Source organism: Oncorhynchus gorbuscha, linkage group LG20 (genome assembly GCF_021184085.1).
Source record: "Oncorhynchus gorbuscha isolate QuinsamMale2020 ecotype Even-year linkage group LG20, OgorEven_v1.0, whole genome shotgun sequence".
Taxonomy (NCBI): Eukaryota; Metazoa; Chordata; class Actinopteri; order Salmoniformes; family Salmonidae; genus Oncorhynchus; species Oncorhynchus gorbuscha.
The window spans coordinates 45,665,908-45,688,787 of NC_060192.1; the positions used below are offsets into that span (position 1 = coordinate 45,665,908).

Genomic DNA, 22,880 nt, shown 5'->3' on the forward strand with positions numbered 1-22,880 from the left:
ATAGGTTAAGTAATCCCTCTCACCCCACCCCCCCCCTAAGTTTTAGATGCACTATTGTTAAGTGACTGTCCCACTGGATGTCATAAGGTGAATGCACCAATTTGTAAGTCGCTCTGGATAAGAGCGTCTGCTAAATGACTTAAATGTAATGTAAATGTGATGCAGAGATGTCATAATGCTTCAGCAAATGCACATTAAACCAGGGGCGTTGGTAGACACAATGTAAGTAACCTAATTGATGTCCCTCTAACTGCTCTGAATGCCTCTGCTGATCCCACAGCTATTGTATTCAGTAATCATGTGCCTATGAACCAGAGTTATACTGTTAGCGCTAAACCGGTGTGCCCTAGTAGGAAATCCACTGTGTGCAGCTCAACCTGCACTAACATAAGAAACGTACTTCTGCTATTTACTTCGCTACATTTCCCAGTAAAGCAATGAAAACAAGTAAACATTCGAGAAGATAAGTGCTCAAAATAGCCCATGTTAACATACGTCGTTTGTGAAACAAGGTACATGAAATCAATAATTTGCTAGTAGCAGATGACATTCATATTCTAGTCTTGCTAGGCCCATCTGCTAGCCTGCTAGCCACGGACCCTAGCTGTCTAGAACACATCGGACTGTTAGCTTAAAAGGCCAATCGGACAAATTCTTTGGCCACTATACCTATTTTTCCAATTGGCCAGTTTTACCACACGGAGCCCTACTGATCCGTCTGCCGTCATCACAGCACGAGGGGGGCACAACAGACTTTCTTCCGTCACGACGTCCCTCAAAGGCCCTTCTGCTAGCTTGCTAGCCCCAGCCCGCTAGCTGCCTGAAGCCACTCACTGGACTGCTGTGATCATTAGGCTACGCATGCCTCTCCCTAACATCAATATGGCTTGTCCATTGCTGTTTTGATGAGTAATTATTGCCTTATTTCACTGTAGAGCCTCTAGCCCTGCTCAATACGCCTTAGTTAACACTTTAGTTCCACCTACAACACTTGCGGTGACATCACCTGGTTTAAATTATATTTCTAGAGACCATATCTCTTTCATCATTACTCTATGTACAGGTTTACCCTCACTGTATTCACATCCTACCATTACCTTTGTCTGTACATTATCCCTTGAATCTATTCTACCGTGCCCAGAAACCTGCTCCTTTTACTCTCTGTTCTGAACGTACTGAGCGCCCAGTTCTTTTAGCCTTTAGCCGTACCCTCATCCTACTCCTCCTCTGTTCCTCTGGTGATGTAGAGGTTAATCCAGACCCTGCAGTGCCTAGCTCCACTCCCATTCCCCAGGTGCTCTCATTTGTTGACTTCTGTAACTGTAAAAGCCTTGGTTTCATGCATGTTAACATCAGAAGCCTCCTCCCTAAGTTTGTTTTATTCACTGCTTTAGCACACTGCCAACCCGGATGTCCTAGCCGTATCTGAATCCTGGCTTAGTAAGAGCACCAAAAACCCTGAAATTTCCACCCCTAACTAAAACATTTTCCAACAACATAGAACTGCCAAAGGGGGCAGAGTTAGCCTGCAGAGTTCTGTCTTACTATCCAGGTCTGTGCCCAAACAATTGTAGCTTCTACTTTAAAAAGCCACCTCTCCAGAAACAAGTCTCTTACCGTTGCCGCTTGCTATAGACCACCCTCTGCCCCCAGCTGTGCCCTGGACACCATATGTGAATTGATTGCCCCCCATCTATCTTCAGAGCTCGTGCTGTTAGGTGACCTAAACTGGGACATGCTTAACACCCCGGCCATCCTACAATTTAAGCTTGATGCTCTCAATCTCACACAAATTATCAATGAACCTACCAGGTACGACCCCGAATCCGTAAACACAGGCACCCTCATAGATATCATCCTAACCAACCTTCCCTCCAAATAGAACTCTGCTGTATCAACGAAGATGTCAGCGATCACTGCCTTATTGCCTGCATCCGTAAAGGGTCTGCGGTCAAGCGAGCAGGCCTTTCAAATCGACCTGGCCCGGTTATCTTGGAAGGATATTGACCTCATCCCGTCAGTAGAGGATGCCTGGTTATTCTTTAAAAATGCTTTCCTCACCATCTAAAATAAACATGCCCCATTCAAACAATGGAGAACCAGGAACAGATATAGCCCTTGGTTCACTCCAGACCTGACAGTCCAGGAACAGATATAGCCCTTGGTTCACTCCAGACCTGACAGTCCAGGAACAGATATAGCCCTTGGTTCACTCCAGACCTGACAGTCCAGGAACAGATATAGCCCTTGGTTCACTCCAGACCTGACAGTCCAGGAACAGATATAGCCCTTAGTTCACTCCAGATCCGACAGTCCAGGAACAGATATAGACAGTTGACAGTCCAGGAACAGATATAGCCCTTGGTTCACTCCAGACCTGACAGTCCAGGAACAGATATAGCCCTTGGTTCACTCCAGACCTGACAGTCCAGGAACAGATATAGCCCTTGGTTCACTCCAGACCTGACAGTCCAGGAACAGATATAGCCCTTGGTTCACTCCAGACCTGACAGTCCAGGAACAGATATAGCCCTTGGTTCACTCCAGACCTGACAGTCCAGGAACAGATATAGCCCTTGGTTCACTCCAGACTTGACAGTCCAGGAACAGATATAGCCCTTGGTTCACTCCAGACCTGACTTCCCTTGACCAGCACAAAAACATCCTGTGGCGCACTGTATTAGCATCGAATAGCCACCCAACTTTTCAGGGAAGTTAGGAACAAATATACACAGGCAGTAAGGAAAGCTAAGGCTAGCTTTTTCAAGCGGAAATTTGCATCCTGTAGCACAAACTCAAAAAGGTTCTGGGACACTGTAAAGTCCATGGAGAATAAGAGCACCTCCTCCCAGCTTCCCACTGCACCGAGGCTAGGAAACACTGTCACCACCAATAAATATGTGAAAATTGAGAATTTCAATAAGCATTTTTCTACTACTGGCCATGCTTTCCACCTGGATACCCCTACCCCGGTCAACAGCCCTGCACCCCCCACAGCAACAAGCCCAAGCCTTCCCCATTTCTCCTTCACCCAAATCCAGATAGCTGATGTTCTGAAAGAGCTGCAAAATCTGGACCCTTACAAATCAGTAGTGCTAGACAATCTGGACCCTCTCTTTCTAAAATTATCCTCCGAAATTGTTGCAACCCCTATTACTAGCCTGTTCAACCTCTCTTTCGTATTGTCTGAGATCCCCAAAGATTGGAAAGCTGCCGCGGTCATCCCCCTCTTCAAATGGGGAGACACTCTAGACCCAAACTGCTACAGACCTATATCCATCCTACCCTGCCTTTCTAAGGTCTTCGAAAGCAAAGTTAACAAACAGATCACCGACCATTTCAAATCCCCCAAATACCTTCTCCGCTATGCAATCTGGTTTCCGAGCTGATCATGGGTGCACCTCAGCCACGCTCAAGGTCCTAAACGATATCATAACCGCCATCGATAAGAGACAATACTGTGCAGCTGTATTGATTGACCTGGCCAAAGCTTTCGACTCTGTCAATCACCACATTCTTATCGGCAGACTCAACAGCCTTAGTTTCTCAAATGACTGCCTCACCTGGTTCTCAGACAGAGTGCAGTGTGTCAAATCGGAGAACCTGTTGTCCGGACCTCTGGCAGTCTCCCACACTAGCTTTAAGCATCAGCTGTCAGAGCAGCTCACAGATCACTGTACACAGCGCATCCAACTACCTCATCACCATATTGTTGTTTATTTGATTTATTTTGCTCCTTTGCACCCCAGTATCTCCACTTGTACATTCATCTTCTGCACATCTATCACGCCAGTGTTGCTATATTGTGATTATTTTGCCACTATGGCCTATTTATTGCCTGGCCATCAGACCTACCTTATCCTACCTCATTTGCACATGCTGAATATAGTGTACTATATACAGTGCCTTGCGAAAGTATTCGGCCCCGGTCTGGAATTTGACTTGGCCATTCTAACACCTGGATATGTTTATTTTTGAACCATTCCATTGTAGATTTTGCTTTATGTTTTGGATCATTGTCTTGTTGGAAGACAAATCTCCGTCCCAGTCTCAGGTCTTTTGCAGACTCCATCAGGTTTTCTTCCAGAATGGTCCTGTATTTGGCTCCATCCATCTTCCCATCAATTTTAACCATCTTCCCTGTCCCTGCTGAAGAAAAGCAGGCCCAAACCATGATGCTGCCACCACCATGTTTGACAGTGGGGATGGTGTGTTCAGGGTGATGGGCTGTGTTGCTTTTACGCCAAACATAACGTTTTGCATTGTTGCCAAAAAGTTCAATTTTGGTTTCATCTGACCAGAGCACCTTCTTCCACATGTTTGGTGTGTCTCCCTGGTGGCTTGTGGCAAACTTTAAACAACACTTTTTATGGATATCTTTAAAAAATGTCTTTCTTCTTGCCACTCTTCCATAAAGGCCAGATTTGTGCAATATACGACTGATTGTTGTCCTATGGACAGAGTCTCCCACCTCAGCTGTAGATCTCTGCAGTTCATCCAGAGTGATCATGGGCCTCTTGGCTGCATCTCTGATCAGTCTTGTCCTTGTATGAGCTGAAAGTTTAGAGGGACGGCCAGGTCTTGGTAGATTTGCAGTGGTCTGATACTCCTTCCATTTCAATATTATCGCTTGCACAGTGCTCCTTGGGATGTTTAAAGCTTGGGAAATCCTTTTGTATCCAAATCTGGCTTTAAACTTCTTCACAACAGTATCTCGGACCTGCCTGGTGTGTTCCTTGTTCTTCATGATGCTCTCTGCGCTTTTAACGGACCTCTGAGACTATCACAGTGCAGGTGCATTTATACAGAGACTTGATTACACACAGGTGGATTGTATTTATCATCATTAGTCATTTAGGTCCTTCTGTAGCTCAGTTGGTAGAGCATGGTGCTTGTAACGCCAGAGTAGTGGGTTTGATCCCCGGGACCACCCATACGTAGAATGTATGCACACATGACTGTAAGTCGCTTTGGATAACAGCGTCTGCTAAATGGCACACTGCCGTAACCCATCTGGACAAGAGGAATACCTATGTGAGAATGCTGTTCATTGACTACAGCATTTAACACCATAGTACTCCATGTGTAACTCTGTGTTGTCTGTTCACACTGCTATGCTTTATCTTGGCCAGGTCGCAGTTGCAAATGAGAACTTGTTCTCAACTAGCCTACCTGGTTAAATAAAGGTGAAATAAAAAAATAAAATAAAAGTACCCTCCAAACTCGTCATCAAGCTCGAGACCCTGGGTCTCGACCCCGCCCTGTGCAACTGGGTACTGGACTTCCTGACGGGCCGCCCCCAGGTGGTGAGGGTAGGTAACAACATCTCCACCCCGCTGATCCTCAACACTGGGGCCCCACAAGGGTGTGTTCTGAGCCCTCTCCTGTACTCCCTGTTCACCCACGACTGCGTGGCCACGCACGCCTCCAACTCAATCATCAAGTTTGCGGACGACACTACAGTGGTAGGCTTGATTACCAACAACGACGAGACTGCCTACAGGGAGGAGGTGAGGGCCCTCTGAGTGTGGTGTCAGGAAAATAACCTCACACTCAACGTCAACAAAACTAAGGAGATGATTGTGGACTTCAGGAAACAGCAGAGGGAGCACCCCTCCTATCCACATCGATGGGACAGTAGTGGAGAGGGTAGTAAGTTTTAAGTTCCTCGGCGTACACATCACAGACAAACTGAATTGGTCCACCCACGCAGACAGCATCATGAAGAAGGCGCAACAGCGCCTCTTCAACCTCAGGAGGCTGAAGAAATTTGTCTTGTCACCAAAAACACTCACAAACTTCTACAGATCGAGAGCATCCTGTCGGGCTGTATCACCACCTGGTACGGCAACTGCTCCGTCCACAACCATAAGGCTCTCCAGAGGGTAGTGAGGTCTGCACAACGCATCACCGGGGGCAAACTACCTGCCCTCCAGGACACCTACACCACCCGATGTCACAGGAAGTCCATAAAGATCATCAAGGACAACAACCACCCGAGCCACTGCCTGTTCACCCCGCTATCATCCAGAAGGCGAGGTCAGTACAGGTGCATCAAAGCTGGGACCGAGAGACTGAAAAACAGCTTCTATCTCAAGGCCGTCAGACTGTTAAACAGCCACCACTAACATTGAGTGGCTGCTGCCAACACACTGACTCAACTCCAGCCACTTTAGTAATGGGAATTGATGGAAATTTATATAAAATATATCACTAGCCACTTTAAACAATGCTACTGAATATAATGTTTACATACCCTACATTATCCATCTCATATGTATATGTATATACTGTACTCTATATCATCTACTGCATCTTTATGTAATACGTGTATCACTAGCCCCTTTTAACTATGCCACTTTGTTTACATACCCTACATTACTCATCTCATATGTATATACTGTACTCGATACCATCTACTGTATGCTGCTCTGTACCATCACTCATTCATGTATCTTTATGTACATATTCTTATCCCCTTACACTGTGTATAAGGTAGTAGTTTTGGAATTGTTAGGTTAGATTACTCGTTGGTTATTACTGCATTGTCGGAACTAGAAGCACAAGCATTTCGCTACACTCGCATTAACATCTGCTAACCATGTGTATGTGACAAATAAATTTGATTTGATTTGTGGGGCATGGCTGTCTGAGCTGTGTGCTAGTCCTTTAAACATACCTCTGGTGGAATGTCTTGTGGGGTATGGCTGTCTGAGCTGTGTGTTAGTAGTTTAAACAGACCTCTGGTGGAATGTCTTGTGGGGTATGGCTGTCTGAGCTGTGTGCTAGTCGTTTAAACAGACTGCTCTTTATTATGGACAGACTTCTCCCCATCTTGGCTACTGTTGTATCAATATGTTTTGACCATGACAGTTTATAATCCAAGGGTTACTCCAAACAATTTTGTCACCTCAACGTGCTCAATTTCTTCATTATTTATTACCAGATTTCATTGAGGTTTAGGGTTTAGTGAATGATTTGTCCCAAATACAATGCTTTTAGTTTTGGAAAAATTTAGGACTAACTTATACCTTGCCACCCATTCTGAAACTAACTGCAGCTCTTTGTTAAGTGTTGCAGTCATTTCAATCTCTGTAGTAGCTGACGTGTATAGTGTTGAGTCATCCGCTTCATTCAAAGTCAATGGCATGTCATTAGTAAAGATTTTTTTAAAGTAAGGGGCCTAGACAGCTACCCTGGGGAATTCCTAATTCTACCTGGATTATGTTGGAGAGGCTTCCATTAAAGAACACCCTCTGTGTTCTGTTAGACAGGTAACTCTTTATCCACAATATAGCAGTAAAGCCATAACACCTACGTTTTTCCAGCATAATGTAATGTCAAAAGCCACACTGGTCTAACAAAACAGCTCCCACAATCTTTTTATTATAAATTTCTCTCAGCCAATCATCAGACATTTGTGTAAGTGCTGTGCTTGTTGAATCTCCTTCCCTATAAGCATGCTGAAATTCTGTTGTCAATTTGTGTACAGTAATATAGCATTGTATCTGATCAAACACTATTTTTTCAAAATGTTTACTAAGGGTTAGTAACAGGCTGATTGGTCGGCTATTTGAGCCAGTAAAGGAGGCTTTACTGTTCTTATTTAGCAGAATGACTGTCAGTTTTTACAGAAAGAAGTGATTTGAGTGTTTGGATCAAAACCACCAACAGAGAAAGACAGTCAAAACAGAGTTTGAGGAAATAAAGCTACTGACTCATGTGTTTCAGTGTGTGTGTGTGTACGCTGCAGGCTTTGTGTGTGTGTGTGTGTGTGTGTGTGTGTGTGTGTGTGTGTGTGTGTGTGTGTGTGTGTGTGTGTGTGTGTGTGTGTGTGTGTGTGTGTGTGTGTGTGTGTGTGTGTGTGTGTGTGTGTGTGTGTGTGTGTGTGTGTGTGTGTGTGTGATCAATGTAATAACTGCAGGATGGACTTTATTCAACATAACTAAAAAGACGGAACAGACAGACAAGACGTCCCTGTTCTATGCTGATCAGAAACACTGGTGAGTGACACATATCTGCACATATTAAATAGACATGTTATGTAGAGATTTATTTGTAATAGAGTTTAGTCAATGATTTTTGTCTTTTTGGAGAGCAGGAGAGAATCAGAGGTGGAAAGAGTTACCAGCTCCATGCTCTTACCCAGGTTTCCCCAACTCTCTCCTCTGTCCGGTGAAACCTCTTGGGGGAGGGAGGGGAGGGGGTGGGGGGTGGGGGGGGGGGAAACCTGTGAAACCTCTTGGGGGGGGGTTGGAAACCTGTGAAACCTCTTGGAGGAGGGGGGGTTTGAAAACCTGTGAAACCTCTTGGAGGAGGGGGGTGGGGGGGGGGTGAAACCGAAAGGGGAGGGTTGGGAAACCTCCGAGGGAGGGTTGAAACCTCTTGGAGGAGGGGGGTGGGGGTGGGGGAGGGTTGGGAAACCTGTGAAACCTATTGGGGGAGGGGAGGGGGGTGGGGGTTGGGAAACCTGTGAAACCTCTTGTGGGAGGGGGTTTGGAAACCTGTGAAACCTCTTGGAGGATGGGGGTGCGAGGGGAGGGTTGGGAAACCCGTGAAACCTCCTGGAGGAGGGGGGGTGGGGGTGGGGGGAGGGTTGGGAAACCTGTGAAACCTCTTGGGTTCTAACCAACTGAACCTTCAGAGACTTCTGTTCCATTCTGGATCTGAACATGTGGACACATGAAACACTACAGCTGTTTTCCAGATCTGTTCTCCCAGCCAGTACACATATTGGTTCCATTCCAGTAGCAGCATATCACCATCAAGCCTTTGGGTGAACCAATCAACTAACCATCAAGACTTTGGGTGAACCAATCAAATAACCATCAAGCCTTTGGGTGAACCAATCAACTAACCATCAAGCCTTTGGGTGAACCAATCAACTAACCATCAAGCCTTTGGGTGAACCAATCAACTAACCATCAAGCCTTTGGGTGAACCAATCAACTAACCATCAAGCCTTTGGGTGAACCAATCAACTAACCATCAAGCCTTTGGGTGAACCAATCAACTAACCATCAAGCCTTTGGGTGAACCAATCAACTAACCATCAAGCCTTTGGGTGAACCAATCAACTAACCATCAAGCCTTTGGGTGAACCAATCAACTAACAATCAAGCCTTTGGGTTCAGGTGTGTTGGTGGAATAATAGAACTTGAGCAGTCATCTGGAGTTGTCTGGGATGGAGGGAAAGTATTCTAGAGTCATTTCTCCTATGACGTCATATTTGACCCACTATGATGTCATGTCTCTGCGTCCTGTCCTCTCAGGGTTCCCGAGGATGATGTCAGGGTTTTCACTGTCTGCGGTGTGTGTGGCGGTGCTCTTTTCCTTGGGGCGATGCCAGAACGGATGCTTGGTCCAGGACGGAACACCAGGAGCGCAAGGAACTCCAGGCCGGGATGGGCGACAAGGAGCAAAGGGAGAAAAAGGAGAGCCAGGTAACAGAGAGATGGAGGGATTGGAGAGAAAATAAAGAAGGGAGAGGAGGGAGGGGAAGGAGAGGAGGGAGGGAGAGAAGGGAGAAGAGACAAGGGAGAAGGGAGGAGGGAGAGGAGGAGAGAGGAGGGAGAGGGAGAGGGAGAGGGGGGAGAAATAAGTAGAGAGGGAGAGGAAGGGAGAAGAGGAGAGAGGAGGGACATAAGGGAGACAGGGAGAGAGGAAGAGGAGGGGAGAGGAAGAAACAGCATGTTAAATAACCTGTCAGTAAAGAGGACTGTGTGGTTAGTGTGGTCAGGGTCTCTCCCGCCCCTCTCTCTTGCTCTCCATTCTCTCTCTTCCTCTCCCTCCTCTCCCTTCTCCCTCTTCCTCTCCCTCCTCTCCCTTGTCTCTCTTCCTCTCCTTCCTCTCCCTTGTCTCTCTTCCTCTCCCACCTCTCCTTCCTCTCCCTTGTCGCTCTTCATCTCCTTCCTCTCCCTCCTCTCCTTCCTCTCCCTTCTCTCTCTTCATCTCCTTCCTCTCCCTTGTCTCTCTTCATCTCCTTCCTCTCCCTACTGTGTCTTCATCTCCTTCCTCTCCCTTGTCTCTCTTCATCTCCTTCCTTCCCATTGTCTTTCTTCATCTCCTTCCTCTCCCTTGTCTCTCTTCCTCTCCTTCCTCTCCCTTGCTCTCTTCATCTCCTTCCTCTCCCTCCTCTCCTTCCTCTCCCTTCTCTCTCTTCATCTCCTTCCTCTCCCTTGTCTCTCTTCATCTCCTTCCTCTCCCTTGTCTCTCTTCATCTCCTTCCTCTCCCTACTGTGTCTTCATCTCCTTCCTCTCCCTTGTCTCTCTTCCTCTCCCTACTGTCTCTTCATCTCCTTCCTCTCCCTTCTCTCTCTTCATCTCCTTCCTCTCCCTTCTCTCTCTTCATCTCCTTCCTCTCCATTGTCTTTCTTCCTCTCCTTCCTCTCCCTTGTCTCTCTTCCTCTCCTTCCTCTCCCTTGTCTCTCTTCCTCTCCCTCCTTCCTCCCTTGTCTCTCTTCCTCTCCTTCCTCTCCCTTGCTCTCTTCCTCTCCCTCCTCTCCCTCCTCCTCTGGTCAGGGTCTGTTATAGTCTGGTGGTCAGGGTCTGTTATAGTCTGGTGGTCAGGGTCTGTTACAGTCTGGTCAGGGTCTGGTGGTCAGTCTGGTGGTCAGGGTCTGTTACAGTCTGGTGGTCAAGGTCTGGTAGTCAGTCTGGTGGTCAGGGTCTGGTGGTCAGTCTGGTGGTCAGGGTATGTGGTATTGAGCTGAAAATTCCACATCTAATGGTTGCTGTTTAGTAAACCTCGGTCCCTCCCTCATCTTTCTCCCAGCACTGCAGCTGGATGCGGGGTTGCCCCATGGACTGAAAGGGAGGAAGGGGAGCCGGGGGATCCCCGGGGACATGGGGCCTAAAGGCTTAAGTGGAGACCTGGGACCTGAGGGTCCCTCTGGGCCCCCTGGCCCCCCTGGCCCTGCAGGGAGGGGCGGGGACCAATCCCATCAACACCGCGCGGCCTTCTCCGTGTCCCGGACAGACATCTCCTACCCCCCCTACAAACAAACCCTGACCTATAACTCCGCCATCACCAGCAGCAACCTGATCAGTTTGAACTCTGGAATGTTCACCTGCAGCATACCTGGAGTCTACTACTTCGTCTTCCACTCAGAGGCCAAGGTAGACAGACAGACAGACAGACAGACAGACAGACAGACAGACAGACAGACAGACAGACAGACAGACAGACAGACAGACAGACAGACAGACAGACAGACAGACAGACAGACAGACAGACAGACAGACAGACAGACAGACAGACAGACAGACAGACAGACAGACAGATTACACTCTCTCTTTCAACATCTTGTAAAACTCTGTGTGTGTGTGTGTGTGTGTGTGTGTGTGTGTGTGTGTGTGTGTGTGTGTGTGTGTGTGTGTGTGTGTGTGTGTGTGTGTGTGTGTGTGTGTGTGTGTGTGTGTGTATAGGTGGGCATGTGTCTGTATCTGAAAAGTGACGCCCTGGGAGAGAGGATGCTAGGTTTCTGTGACTACAACAACAGAGCCACTACCCAGGTATGGTTACTATGACAACACCAGGTAGGGTTACTATGACAACACCAAGTAGGGACTGATGACACCAAATTGGGTTACTGTGACGACACCAGGTTGGGTTACTATGACGACACCGGGTAAAGAGTTTAACAACATAGATTTTTCTTCCTAATAACACTCTTTATTGTTAATTCCATGATGTGTAGGTTCTGTCAGGAGGTGTGGTGTTGGACCTATCACGCGGCAACAAGGTGGGAACCATCCTCCATACTAACCAATCAGCACATAGTATCATCCATATTAACCAATCACCACACAGCATCCTCCTAACTAACCAATCACCACACAGCATTCTCCATACCAGTGGTTCCCAAACCTTTTAGAGTCCCGTACTTCTTCAAACATTCAACTTCCAGCTGTACCCCCTTTATCACCAGGGTCAGAGCACTCTCAAATGTTGTTGTTTGACATTGTTGTAAGCCTGCTACACACACACACACACACTATACGATAGATTTATTGAACATAAGAATGTGTGTGAGTTTAATCAATAATTTAGCTCTTTATTTAACCATCTTTATATAAAACCTTATTTGTTCATAGAAAATGGTGAATAACTCCCCACAGGTTAATGAGAAGGGTGTGCTTGAAAGGATGCTGTCACGCCCTGGCCATAGAGAGGCTTTTATTCTCTATTTTGGTTAGGCCAGGGTGTGACGGACCTCACGGTCACGGCCGGTTATGACAGAGCCTGGGCGCGAACCCAGGGACTCTGATGGCACAGCTGGCGCTGCAGTACAGCGTCCTTAACCACTGTGCCACCCGGGAGGCACCGGGTATGGTTCTCAATCAGGGACAGCTGTCTATCGTTGTCTCTGATTGGGAACCATACTTAGGAAGCTCTGATTGGGAACCATACTTAGGTAGCTCTGATTGGGAACCATACTTAGGTAGCTCTGATTGGGAACCATACTTAGGTAGCTCTGATTGGGAACCATACTTAGGTAGCTCTGATTGGGAACCATACTTAGGTAGCTCTGATTGGGAACCATACTTAGGTAGCTCTGATTGGGAACCATACTTAGGTAGCTCTGATTGGGAACCATACATAGGTAGCTCTGATTGGGAACCATACTTAGGTAGCTCTTGCCCACATGGGTTTTGTGGGTAATTGTTTTCTGTATTGTTAGTTTCCTTACAGAACTGTTCGTTTTCCTCTTTGTTGTTTTTTTTGTTCTAGTTCTTGTTTCAAAACATCTCCTGCCATGTCACTGCTGCTGAAAGTAGTCTTTAATCTCCCTTGGCTTATTTTTAAAATGGTCATGTTTTGTTTCTAAATGTCTGAGTGAAGGTTTCCTGTGAGAGAGTAACGGTTAATGTGATTGGATGAGTAACGGTTAATGTGATTGGATGAGTAACGGTTAATGTGATTGGATGAGTAACGGTTAATGTGATTGGATGAGTAACGGTTAATGTGATTGGATGAGTAATGGTTAATGTGATTGGATGAGTAACGGTTAATGTGATTGGATGAGTAACGGTTAATGTGATTGGATGAGTAACGGTTAATGTGATTGGATGAGTAACGGTTAATGTGATTGGATGAGTAATGGTTAATGTGATTGGATGTTAATTATTTGACTAGGTTCCCTGTATATGACATTGTGTTGTTATTTCTCTGAACACTAGATGGTTTCATTTATTTTTGGCAGTGAAACGAGGCTACTGAGGCGAGGGAAAAAACTCACCCAAAGTATAGCCCCGGACAACATAAATGTACTGTTTGAAAATGTGAAAAATATTTTATATATATATATATATATTATATTTTTGATCATGATCATATATATATACAGTATATATATTTTTTATTTATTTGGCGTACCCCCGACGACATTGCACATACCCCAGGTTGGGAATACCTGCTCCATACTAACTAATCAGCACACAGCACCCCCCAAACTAACCAATCAGCACAGAGCATCATCCAGTGGAAACTGTAAATGCCTTCTAAACCTACAGAGAAGGCCTAAGGGTTGATAAAATAATAGATGTATTTTTTATTTCATTTCTCTCTTTTCAATAATATTTAAATGGTAATCTGATTATTTTATTATTTTCAATTATATTCTAATTTAATGTCTTCAGTTTGTGTTGGAAAGGAAAGGGTTAAGAGAGGAAAGGGTGAAGAGAAAAAAATATCCAATCAGGATTTTCTTTGGAAGTTGCTGGGGAGATAAAACCAGTTAACTAGCTTAGCTATTGGCTTTCAGAAGCCTCTGCCATTCAACTGTATTAGAGCAGAATTTTGGAGTGACAGTAGAATCAACCAATCACATTTTGACTTGCAATGGGTTAGTTTGTGTTGTAGGCTAGTGTGTAGGTGTTATCTTTGAGGACTGAGGAGGATGTGTTTGCTCATTTGTTACCATCGCCCTTTTCAAGATTAACTTTCAACAGGAAGTTAAAATGATCATAATCATGCCACTGTTTTATTATTGCATCTCGCTTGCTGTTAACTATCTACGGGTGACCATGAATGGGTGAAACACGGGTGACCATGACTGGGTGAAACACGGGTGACCATGACTGGGTGAAACACGGGTGACCATGACTGGGTGAAACACGGGTGACCATGACTGGGTGAAACACGGGTGACCATGACTGGGTGAAACACGGGTGACCATGACTGGGTGAAACACGGGTGACCATGACTGGGTGAAACACGGGTGACCATGACTGGATTCAACTTTAAGATCACCGGTTACTTTGTGTGCAGAACTTGATGAAATAAGTTATCAATGGGATGTAGCTAGCCAATAGTAGTACATTTAGATTTGGAAATGCTAAAGGGTTGTATTTTTATTGTCATGATTGGGGCCTGTTGGCTTATTATGTCAGATTGAATGGGATGTGACTGCTGTCTTTGTGTAGCATCGTCCATACCAACAGCACACAATGATTCTATAAACAGGTGTGTAACCAGGTGTGTTAATATAACCAGGTGTGTTAATATAACCAGGTGTGTTAATATAACCAGGTGTGTTAATATAACCAGGTGTGTAACCAGGTGTGTTAATATAACCAGGTGTGTAACCAGGTGTGTTAATATAACCAGGTGTGTAACCAGGTGTTAATATAACCAGGTGTGTAACCAGGTGTGTTAATATAACCAGGTGTGTAACCAGGTGTGTTAATATAACCAGGTGTGTAACCAGGTGTGTTAATATAACCAGGTGTGTAACCAGGTGTGTTAATATAACCAGGTGTGTAACCAGGTGTTAATATAACCAGGTGTGTAACCAGGTGTGTTAATATAACCAGGTGTGTAACCAGGTGTGTTAATATAACCAGGTGTGTAACCAGGTGTGTTAATATAACCAGGTGTGTAACCAGGTGTGTTAATATAACCAGGTGTGTAACCAGGTATGTTAATATAACCAGGTGTGTTAATATAACCAGGTGTGTTAATATAACCAGGTGTGTAACCAGGTGTGTTAATATAACCAGGTGTGTAACCAGGTGTGTTAATATAACCAGGTGTGTTAATATAACCAGGTGTGTTAATATAACCAGGTGTGTAACCAGGTGTGTTAATATAACCAGGTGTGGCTGGAGCCGTTTAAAGACGAGCAGCCGGAGAATGTGAAGGAAGACAAGAAGGACAAGAAGATCGTGTTCAACGGCTTCCTGCTCTTCCCCACCGGGAAGTGATGTCATAACGCCATGCAGTGACCTCGTCACATGAGCTGTCCCTGGGAACCAACCATTACTAACACTGTTCTATACTGATCTATACTGTTCTATACTGATCTATACTGTTCTATACTGATCTATACTGTTCTATACTGATCTATACTGTTCCATAAGGTTCTATACTTTTCTATACTGATCATCTATACTGATCTATACTGATCGACACTTTTCTATTCTGTTCTATACGGATCTACACTTTTCTATACTGTTCTATACCGATCTATACTGATCTATACTGTTCTATACTGATCTATACTGATCTATACGGTTCTATACTGTTCTATACTGATCTATACTGATCTCTACGGTTCTATACTGATCTCTACGGTTCTATACTGATCTCTACGGTTCTATACTGATCTCTACGGTTCTATACTGTTCTATACTGATCTATACTGATCTATACGGTTCTATACTGATCTATACTGATCAATACTGTTCTATACTGTTCTATACTGATCTATACTGTTCTATACTGTTCTATACTCATCTATACTGTTCTATACTCATCTATACTGTTCTATACTGTTCTATGCTGTTCTATGCTGTTCTATGCTGTTCTATACTGATCTATACTGATCTATACTGATCTATACTGTTCTATACTGATCTATACTGATCTATACTGTTCTATACTGATCTATACTGTTCTATACTGATCTATACTGTTCTATACTGTTCTATACTGTTCTATACTGATCTATACTGATCTATACTGTTATATACTGATCTATACTGTTCTATACTGATCTATACCAACCCTGCCATTATTGATATAAAATACAGTGCCAAGTGAAAGTCACACACACCCCTATCTATACCCCTGTCTATACCCCTGTCTATACCCCTGTCTATACCCCTGTCTACACCTCTGTCTACACCCCTATCTATACCCCTGTCTATACCCCTGTCTATACCCCTGTCTATACCTCTATCTACACCCCTGTCTATACCCCTGTCTATACCCCTTTCTATACCCCTATCTATACCCCTGTCTACACCCCTATCTATACCCCTGTCTATACCCCTGTCTATACCCCTGTCTATACCCCTGTCTATACCTCTGTCTATACCCCTGTCTATACCCCTGTCTACACCCCTGTCTACACCCCTGTCTATACCCCTGTCTATACCCCTGTCTACACCCCTGTCTACACCCCTGTCTATACCTCTGTCTATACCCCTGTCTACACCCCTGTCTATACCCCTGTCTATACCCCTGTCTACACCCCTGTCTACACCACTGTCTACACCACTGTCTACACCCCTGTCTATACCCCTGTCTATACCCCTGTCTACACCACTGTCTATACCACTGTCTATACCCCTGTCTATACCCCTGTCTACACCCCTGTCTATACCCCTGTCTATACCCCTGTCTACACCCCTGTCTATACCACTGTCTACACCCCTGTCTACACCCCTGTCTATACCCCTGTCTACACCCCTGTCTATACCCCTGTCTATACCCCTGTCTACACCCCTGTCTATACCCGTCTATACCCCTGTCTATACCACCCCTGGCAGTCTTTACTTGATGCTTTAAATCTCAAAAGGGATTAACATGTGATGTTTTTCTTTAATCTACACATCCTACTCCACATTTTAAAGAAATTATACAACATTTTCCAAATTAATAATAAAAATACAATTTAAAATGAAGCTGTCTTGATTGTGTATGTCTTCACATCCCAGAGTTAATACATACTGGAAGCACCTTCGGCAGCCATTACAGCTGTGAATCACGTTGAATAAGATTCTACCAACTCTTAGGGCAACATACAGTGCTGTCAGAGATGATTCATAACCCTTGATTTATTCCACAGTTTATTGTGTTACAGCTTGGATTCAAAATGGATTAAATATTATGACAAAGTGAAAACATGTTTTTTTTAGTGTAGCACATTTATTGAAAATAAAATACAGAAATGTCACAATGACATAAATATTCCCAGCTGTGAGTCAATACTTTGTAGAATAACCTTTGGCAGTGATTACAGCTGTGAGTCTTTCTGGGTACGTCTCTAAGAGCTGGGAGTCTTTCTGGGTCAGTCTCTAAGAGCTGTGAGTCTTTCTGGGTCAGTCTCTAAGAGCTGTGAGTCTTTCTGGGTAAGTCTCTAAGAGCTGTGAGTCTTTCTGGGTCAGTCTCTAAGAGCTGTGAGTCTTTCTGGGTCAGTCTCTAAGAGCTGTGAGTCTTTCTGGGTCAGTCTCTAAGAGCTGTGAGTCTTTCTGGGTCAGTCTCTAAGAGCTGTGAGTCTTTCCGGGTCAGTCTCTAAGAGCTGTGAGTCTTTCTGGGTCAGTCTCTAAGAGCTTTACACATCTGGATTGTGCAGTATTTGTCCAGTTTTCGTATAAAATTCTTAAAGTTCTGTCAAATTGTTTACTGATCATTGCTAGACAATAATTTTCAAGTAGAATTAAGCCTAAACTGTAACTCGGCCACTCAGGAACATTTACTGTTTTTAGGTTATTGTCCTGCTGAAAGGTGAATTCATTTCCCAGGGTCTGTTGGATTTGGCTGGGCTTAGCTCCAATCCTTTTCTTTTTTTATCATGAAAAACTCCCTCAGTCCTTAACGATTACAAGCATGCCCATAACATGATGCAGCCACCACCGTGCTTGAAAGTATGGAGAGTGTGTAACAGATTTTTTCTGTGGACGAAGGAGAGGACCAAAGCGCAGCGTGGTTAGTGTTCAACATATTTAATAAAGACGATAAACCTTAACACTACAAAATAACAAATGTGAAGCAAAAACAAAGAGTTCTGTCTGGTGCAGACACATGAAGACAGAAGACAACCACCCACAAAACCCAACACAAAACAGGCTACCTAAATATGGTTCCCAATCAGAGACAATGACTAACACCTGCCTCTGATTGAGAACCATATCAGGCCAAGCATAGAAACGGGAAAACTAGACACACAACATAGAATGCCCACTCAGCTCACGTCCTGACCAACACTAAAACAAAGAAAACACAAAATAACTATGGTCAGAACGTGAGAGAGTAGTACTCAGTAATGTGTTGTATTGGAAACAAACACCCCAAACATAACACTTTCTATTCAGGACAAAAAGTTGATTTCTAATTTCTTTGCCACTTTTTTCTGCAGTATTACTTTAGTGCCTTGTAAACAGGATGCATGTTTTTGAATATTTTTATTATGTCATTTAGGTTAGTATTGTGGAGTAACTACAATATTGTTGATCCATCCTCAGTTTTCTCCTATCACAGCCATTAAACTATGAAATCCCTCCAGCAACTGAGTTAGCAAGGACGCTTGTATCTTTGTAAGTGACTGGGTGTATTGATATATTATCATCATCTAGAGTGTAATTAAGAAAGTCACCTCAGCTCTAAAGGATATTCAATGTCTGCTTCTTATTTTATTTTTACACATCAACCAATGGATTACTTCTTTGCGAGGCATTGGAAAACCTCTCTGGTCTTTGTGGTTGATTCTGTGTTTGAAAATCACTGCTCAACTCAGGGACCTTACAGATCATTGGAGAAAAGAAACATCCTCTCACTGTCAACTGCTTTTATTTTCATCACTTAACATTTTTTTATCTTTTCACCGGAAGCTCTGGACCGGATCATCGCAGCTACAGATGACGTCTGAAGTTTACATACACCTTAGCCAAATACATTTAAACATAGTTTTTCACAATTCCTGACATTTAATCCTAGTAAAAATTCCCTGTCTTAGGTCAGTTAGGATCACCACTTTATTTTTAAGAATGTGAAAGGTCAGAATAATAGTAGAGAGAATTATTTATTTCAGCTTTTACATCATCACATTCCCAGTGGGTCAGACGTTTACATACACTCAATTAGTATTTGGTGGCATTGCCTTTAAATTGTTTATCTTGGGTCAAACGTTTCGGGAAGCCTTCCACAAGCTTCCCACAATGAGTTGGGTGAATTTTGGCCCATTCCTCCTGACAGAGCTGGTGTAACTGAGTCAGGTTTGTAGGCCTACTTGCTCACACAAGCTTTTTCAGTTATGCCCACAAATTTTCTATAGGAATGAGGTCAGGTCTTTGTGATGGCCACTCCAATACCTTGACTTTGTTGTCCTTAAGCCATTTTGACACAACTTTGGAAGTATGCTTGGGGTCATTGTCCATTTGGAAGACCCATTTGCGACCAAGCTTTAACTTCTTGACTGATGTCTTGAGATGTTGCTTCAATATATCCACATAATTTTGCTGCCTCATGATGCCATCTATTTTGTGAAGTGCACCAGTCCCTCCTGCAGCAAAGCACCCCCACAACATGATGCTGCCACCCCGTGCTTCACGGTTGGGATGGTGTTCTTCGGCTTGCAAGCATCCCCCTTTTTCCTCCAAACATAATGATGGTCATTATGGCCAAACAGTTCTATTTTGTTTGTCCCCATGTGCAGTTGCAAACCAACTACAATACCTCTCCTGCCAATTGGCCTGGACCCTTTCTCGACACGGAGCCCCGCCGATCCATCATGACTGGTCTGCTCGTCTGCTGACGTAATTCTGCCGATGTGCTCTCAACCGGCCTCTGCGTCGTGGATGTGAAGATTCATCCGCTAGCCCGCTAGCTTTCTGAACGTCGTGTCTCCCGCTCGCCTGCTAGTAACCCAACTACCCTGTTTCATCTAGTGCTGCTCATTGGACCCTATGATCACTCGGCTACACAGCTGATGCCAGCTGGACTGTTCATTAACACGGTACTTAATTTGGTTTAACTGTCGGCTCTAGCCTCGAACTCAGGCCCTGTGTGTAGCTAACCTCTCTGCCCATTCATCGCCATTGACCCGTTGCTGTTGTCTTAGCTGTTTACCTGTTGTTGTCTCACCCGTTGTCTTAGCTCTCCCAATCAACACCTGTGATTGCTTTATGCCTCTCTCTAATGTCAATATGCCTTGTATACTGTTGTTTATGGTAGCTGTCTTTGTTGTATTTTACTGTGGAGGCCCTAGTCTTGCTCAACATGCGGAGACCTCACCATAACTGGTGCCTCCAGAGATGCAACCTCTCTCATTGTCACTCAATACCTGGATTTATCTCCACAGTACTCTCATCCTACCATACCCCTGTCTGTACACTATGCCCTGAATCTATCCTACCACACCCAGAAATCTGCTCCTTTTATTCTCTGTTCCCAAAGCATTAGATGACCAGTTCTTATAGCCTTTAGCCGTACCCTCATCCTACTCCTCCTCTGTTCCTCTGGTGATGTGGAGGTGAATCCAGGCCCTGCAGTGCCTAGCTCCACTCCCATTCCCCAGGCACTCTCATTTGTTGACTTCTGCAGGCGTAAAAGCCTTGGGTTCATGCATGTTAATATCAGAAGCCTCCTCCCTAAGTTTGCTTTATTCATTGCTTTAGCACACTCTGCCAACCCTGATGTCCTAGCCATGTCTGAATCCTGGCTTAGGAAGTCCACCAAAACTTCTGAAATTTCCATCTCCAACTACAACATTTTTAGTCAAGATAGAACTGCTAAAGGGGGCGGAATTGCAATCTACTGTAGAGAGAGGCTGCAGAGTTCTGTCATACTATCCAGGTCTGTGCCCAAACAGTTTGAGCTTTTACTTTTAAAGATCCATCTCTGCAGAAATAAGTCCCTCACTGTTGCCGCTTGTTATAGTCCAGGGCGCAGCTCCTAGCTGTGCCCTGGACACCATATATGAATCGATTGCCCCCCATCTATCATCAGAGGTCATACTGATAGGTGACCTAAATTGGGATATGCTTAACACCCCGGCTGTCCTACAATCTGAACTAGATGCCCTCAATCTCACACAAATGATCAAGGAACCTACCAGGTACAACTCCAAATCTGTAAATATGGGCACCCTCATAGATATCATCCTGACCAACTTGCCCTCTAAATACACCTCTGCTGTTTTCAACCAGGATCTCAGCGATCACTGCCTCTTTGCCTGCGTTCGTTATGGGTCCGCGGTCAAACGACCACACCTCATCACTGTCAAACTCTCCCTAAAACACTTCTGCGAGCAGGCCTTTCTAATCGACCTGGAAGGATATTGACCTCATCCCATCAGTAGAGGATGCCTGGTTGTTCATTAAAAGTGCTTTCCTCTCCATCTTAAGTATGCATGCCACATTCAAAAAATGTAGAACTAAGAACAGATATAGCCCTTGGTTCACTCCAGACTTGACTGCCCTTGACCAGCACAAAAACATCCTGTGGCATACTGCACTAGTATCGAATAGCCCCCGCGATATGCAACTTTTCAGGGAAGTCAGGAACCAATATACACAGTCAGTTAGGAAAGCAAAGGTTAGCATTTTCAAACAGAAAATTGCATCCTGCAGCATTAATTCCAAAACGTTCTGGGAGACTGTAAAGTCCATGGAGAATAAGAGCACCTCCTTCCAGCTTCCCACTGCACTAAAACTAGGAAACACTGTCACCATCAATAAATCCACTATAATTGAGAATTTCAATAAGCATTTCTCTACAGCTGGCCATGCTTTCCACCTGGCTACCCAAACCCCGGCCAACAGCTCTGCAACCCCCACAACAACCCCGCTTCTACTTCCCCCAAATCCAGACAGCTGATGTTCTGAAAGAGCTGCAAAATCTGGATCCCTACAAATCAGCTGGGCTAGACAATCTGGACCCTCTCAACCTCTATTACTAGTCTGTTCAACCTCTCTTTCGTATCGTCTGAGGTTCCTAAAGATTGGAAAGTGGCCGCGGTCATCCCCCTCTTCAAAGCGGGAGACACTCTATACCCAAACTGTTACAGACCTATATCCATCCTGCCCTGCCTTTCTTAAGTCTTCAAAAACCAAGTGATCAAACAGTTCACCGACCATTTTGAATCCCACGTTCAAGGTCCTAAACGATATCATAACCACCATCAATAAAAGACAGTACAGTGCAGCCGTCTTCATCAACCTGGCCAAGGCTTTCAACTCTGTCAATCACCGTACTCATATTGGCAGACTCAGCAGCATTAGTTTCTCTAATGACTGCCTTGCCTGGTTCACCAACTACTTCTCAGACAGAGTTCAGTGTGTCAAATCGGAGGGCCTGTTGTCCGGACCTCTTGCAGTCTCTATGGGGGAGCCACAGGGTTCAGTTCTCGGGCGGAGTCTTTTCTCTGTATATATCAATGATGTCGTTCTTACTGCTGGTGATTCTTTGATCAACCTCTACGCCCATTCTGTATACATCTGGCCCTTCTTTGGACACTGTTAACACACATCCAGACGAGCTTCAACGCCATGCAACACTCATTCTGTGGCCTCCAACTGCTCTTAAATGCTAGTTAAACTAAATGCATGCTCTTCAACCGATTGCTGCCCGCACCCACCCGCCCGCCCAACGAGCATCACTACTCTGGACGGTTCTGAATTAGAATATGTGGACTACAAATACCTAGGCGTCTGGTTAGACTGTAAACTCTCCTTCCAGACTCATATTAAGCACCTCCAATCCAAAATTAAATCTAGAATCGGCTTCCAATTTCGCTACAAAGCCTCCAGTCATGCTGCCAAAAATACCCTTGCAAAACTGACTATACTACCGATCCTTGACTTCGGCGATGTCATTTACAAAATAGCCTCCAACACTCTACTCAGCAAATTAGATGCATTCTATCACAGTGCCA

The 22,880-nt window shown here is 44.7% G+C and overlaps 1 protein-coding gene across 2 annotated transcripts; it reads left to right on the forward strand.

Annotated features, from left to right (window-relative positions):
* The first annotated feature begins 7,904 nt into the window (after positions 1 to 7,904).
* c1qa (complement component 1, q subcomponent, A chain) lies at positions 7,905 to 15,806 on the forward strand. Of its 2 annotated transcripts, XR_006833871.1 has the most exons (7): positions 7,905 to 8,003; positions 9,273 to 9,443; positions 10,775 to 11,118; positions 11,428 to 11,514; positions 11,700 to 11,744; positions 15,100 to 15,270; positions 15,311 to 15,806. XR_006833871.1 is itself a non-coding variant. In XM_046317405.1 (6 exons), the coding sequence occupies exons 1-6, from the start codon at positions 7,985 to 7,987 to the stop codon at positions 15,205 to 15,207; spliced, it is 774 nt and encodes a 257-aa protein (XP_046173361.1). In that variant the 5' UTR covers positions 7,905 to 7,984; the 3' UTR covers positions 15,208 to 15,806. The 2 variants fall into 2 exon arrangements, 1 of the variants encoding a protein (XP_046173361.1); XM_046317405.1 differs by having other exon boundaries at positions 15,100 to 15,806.
* Positions 15,807 to 22,880: the final 7,074 nt, after the last annotated feature.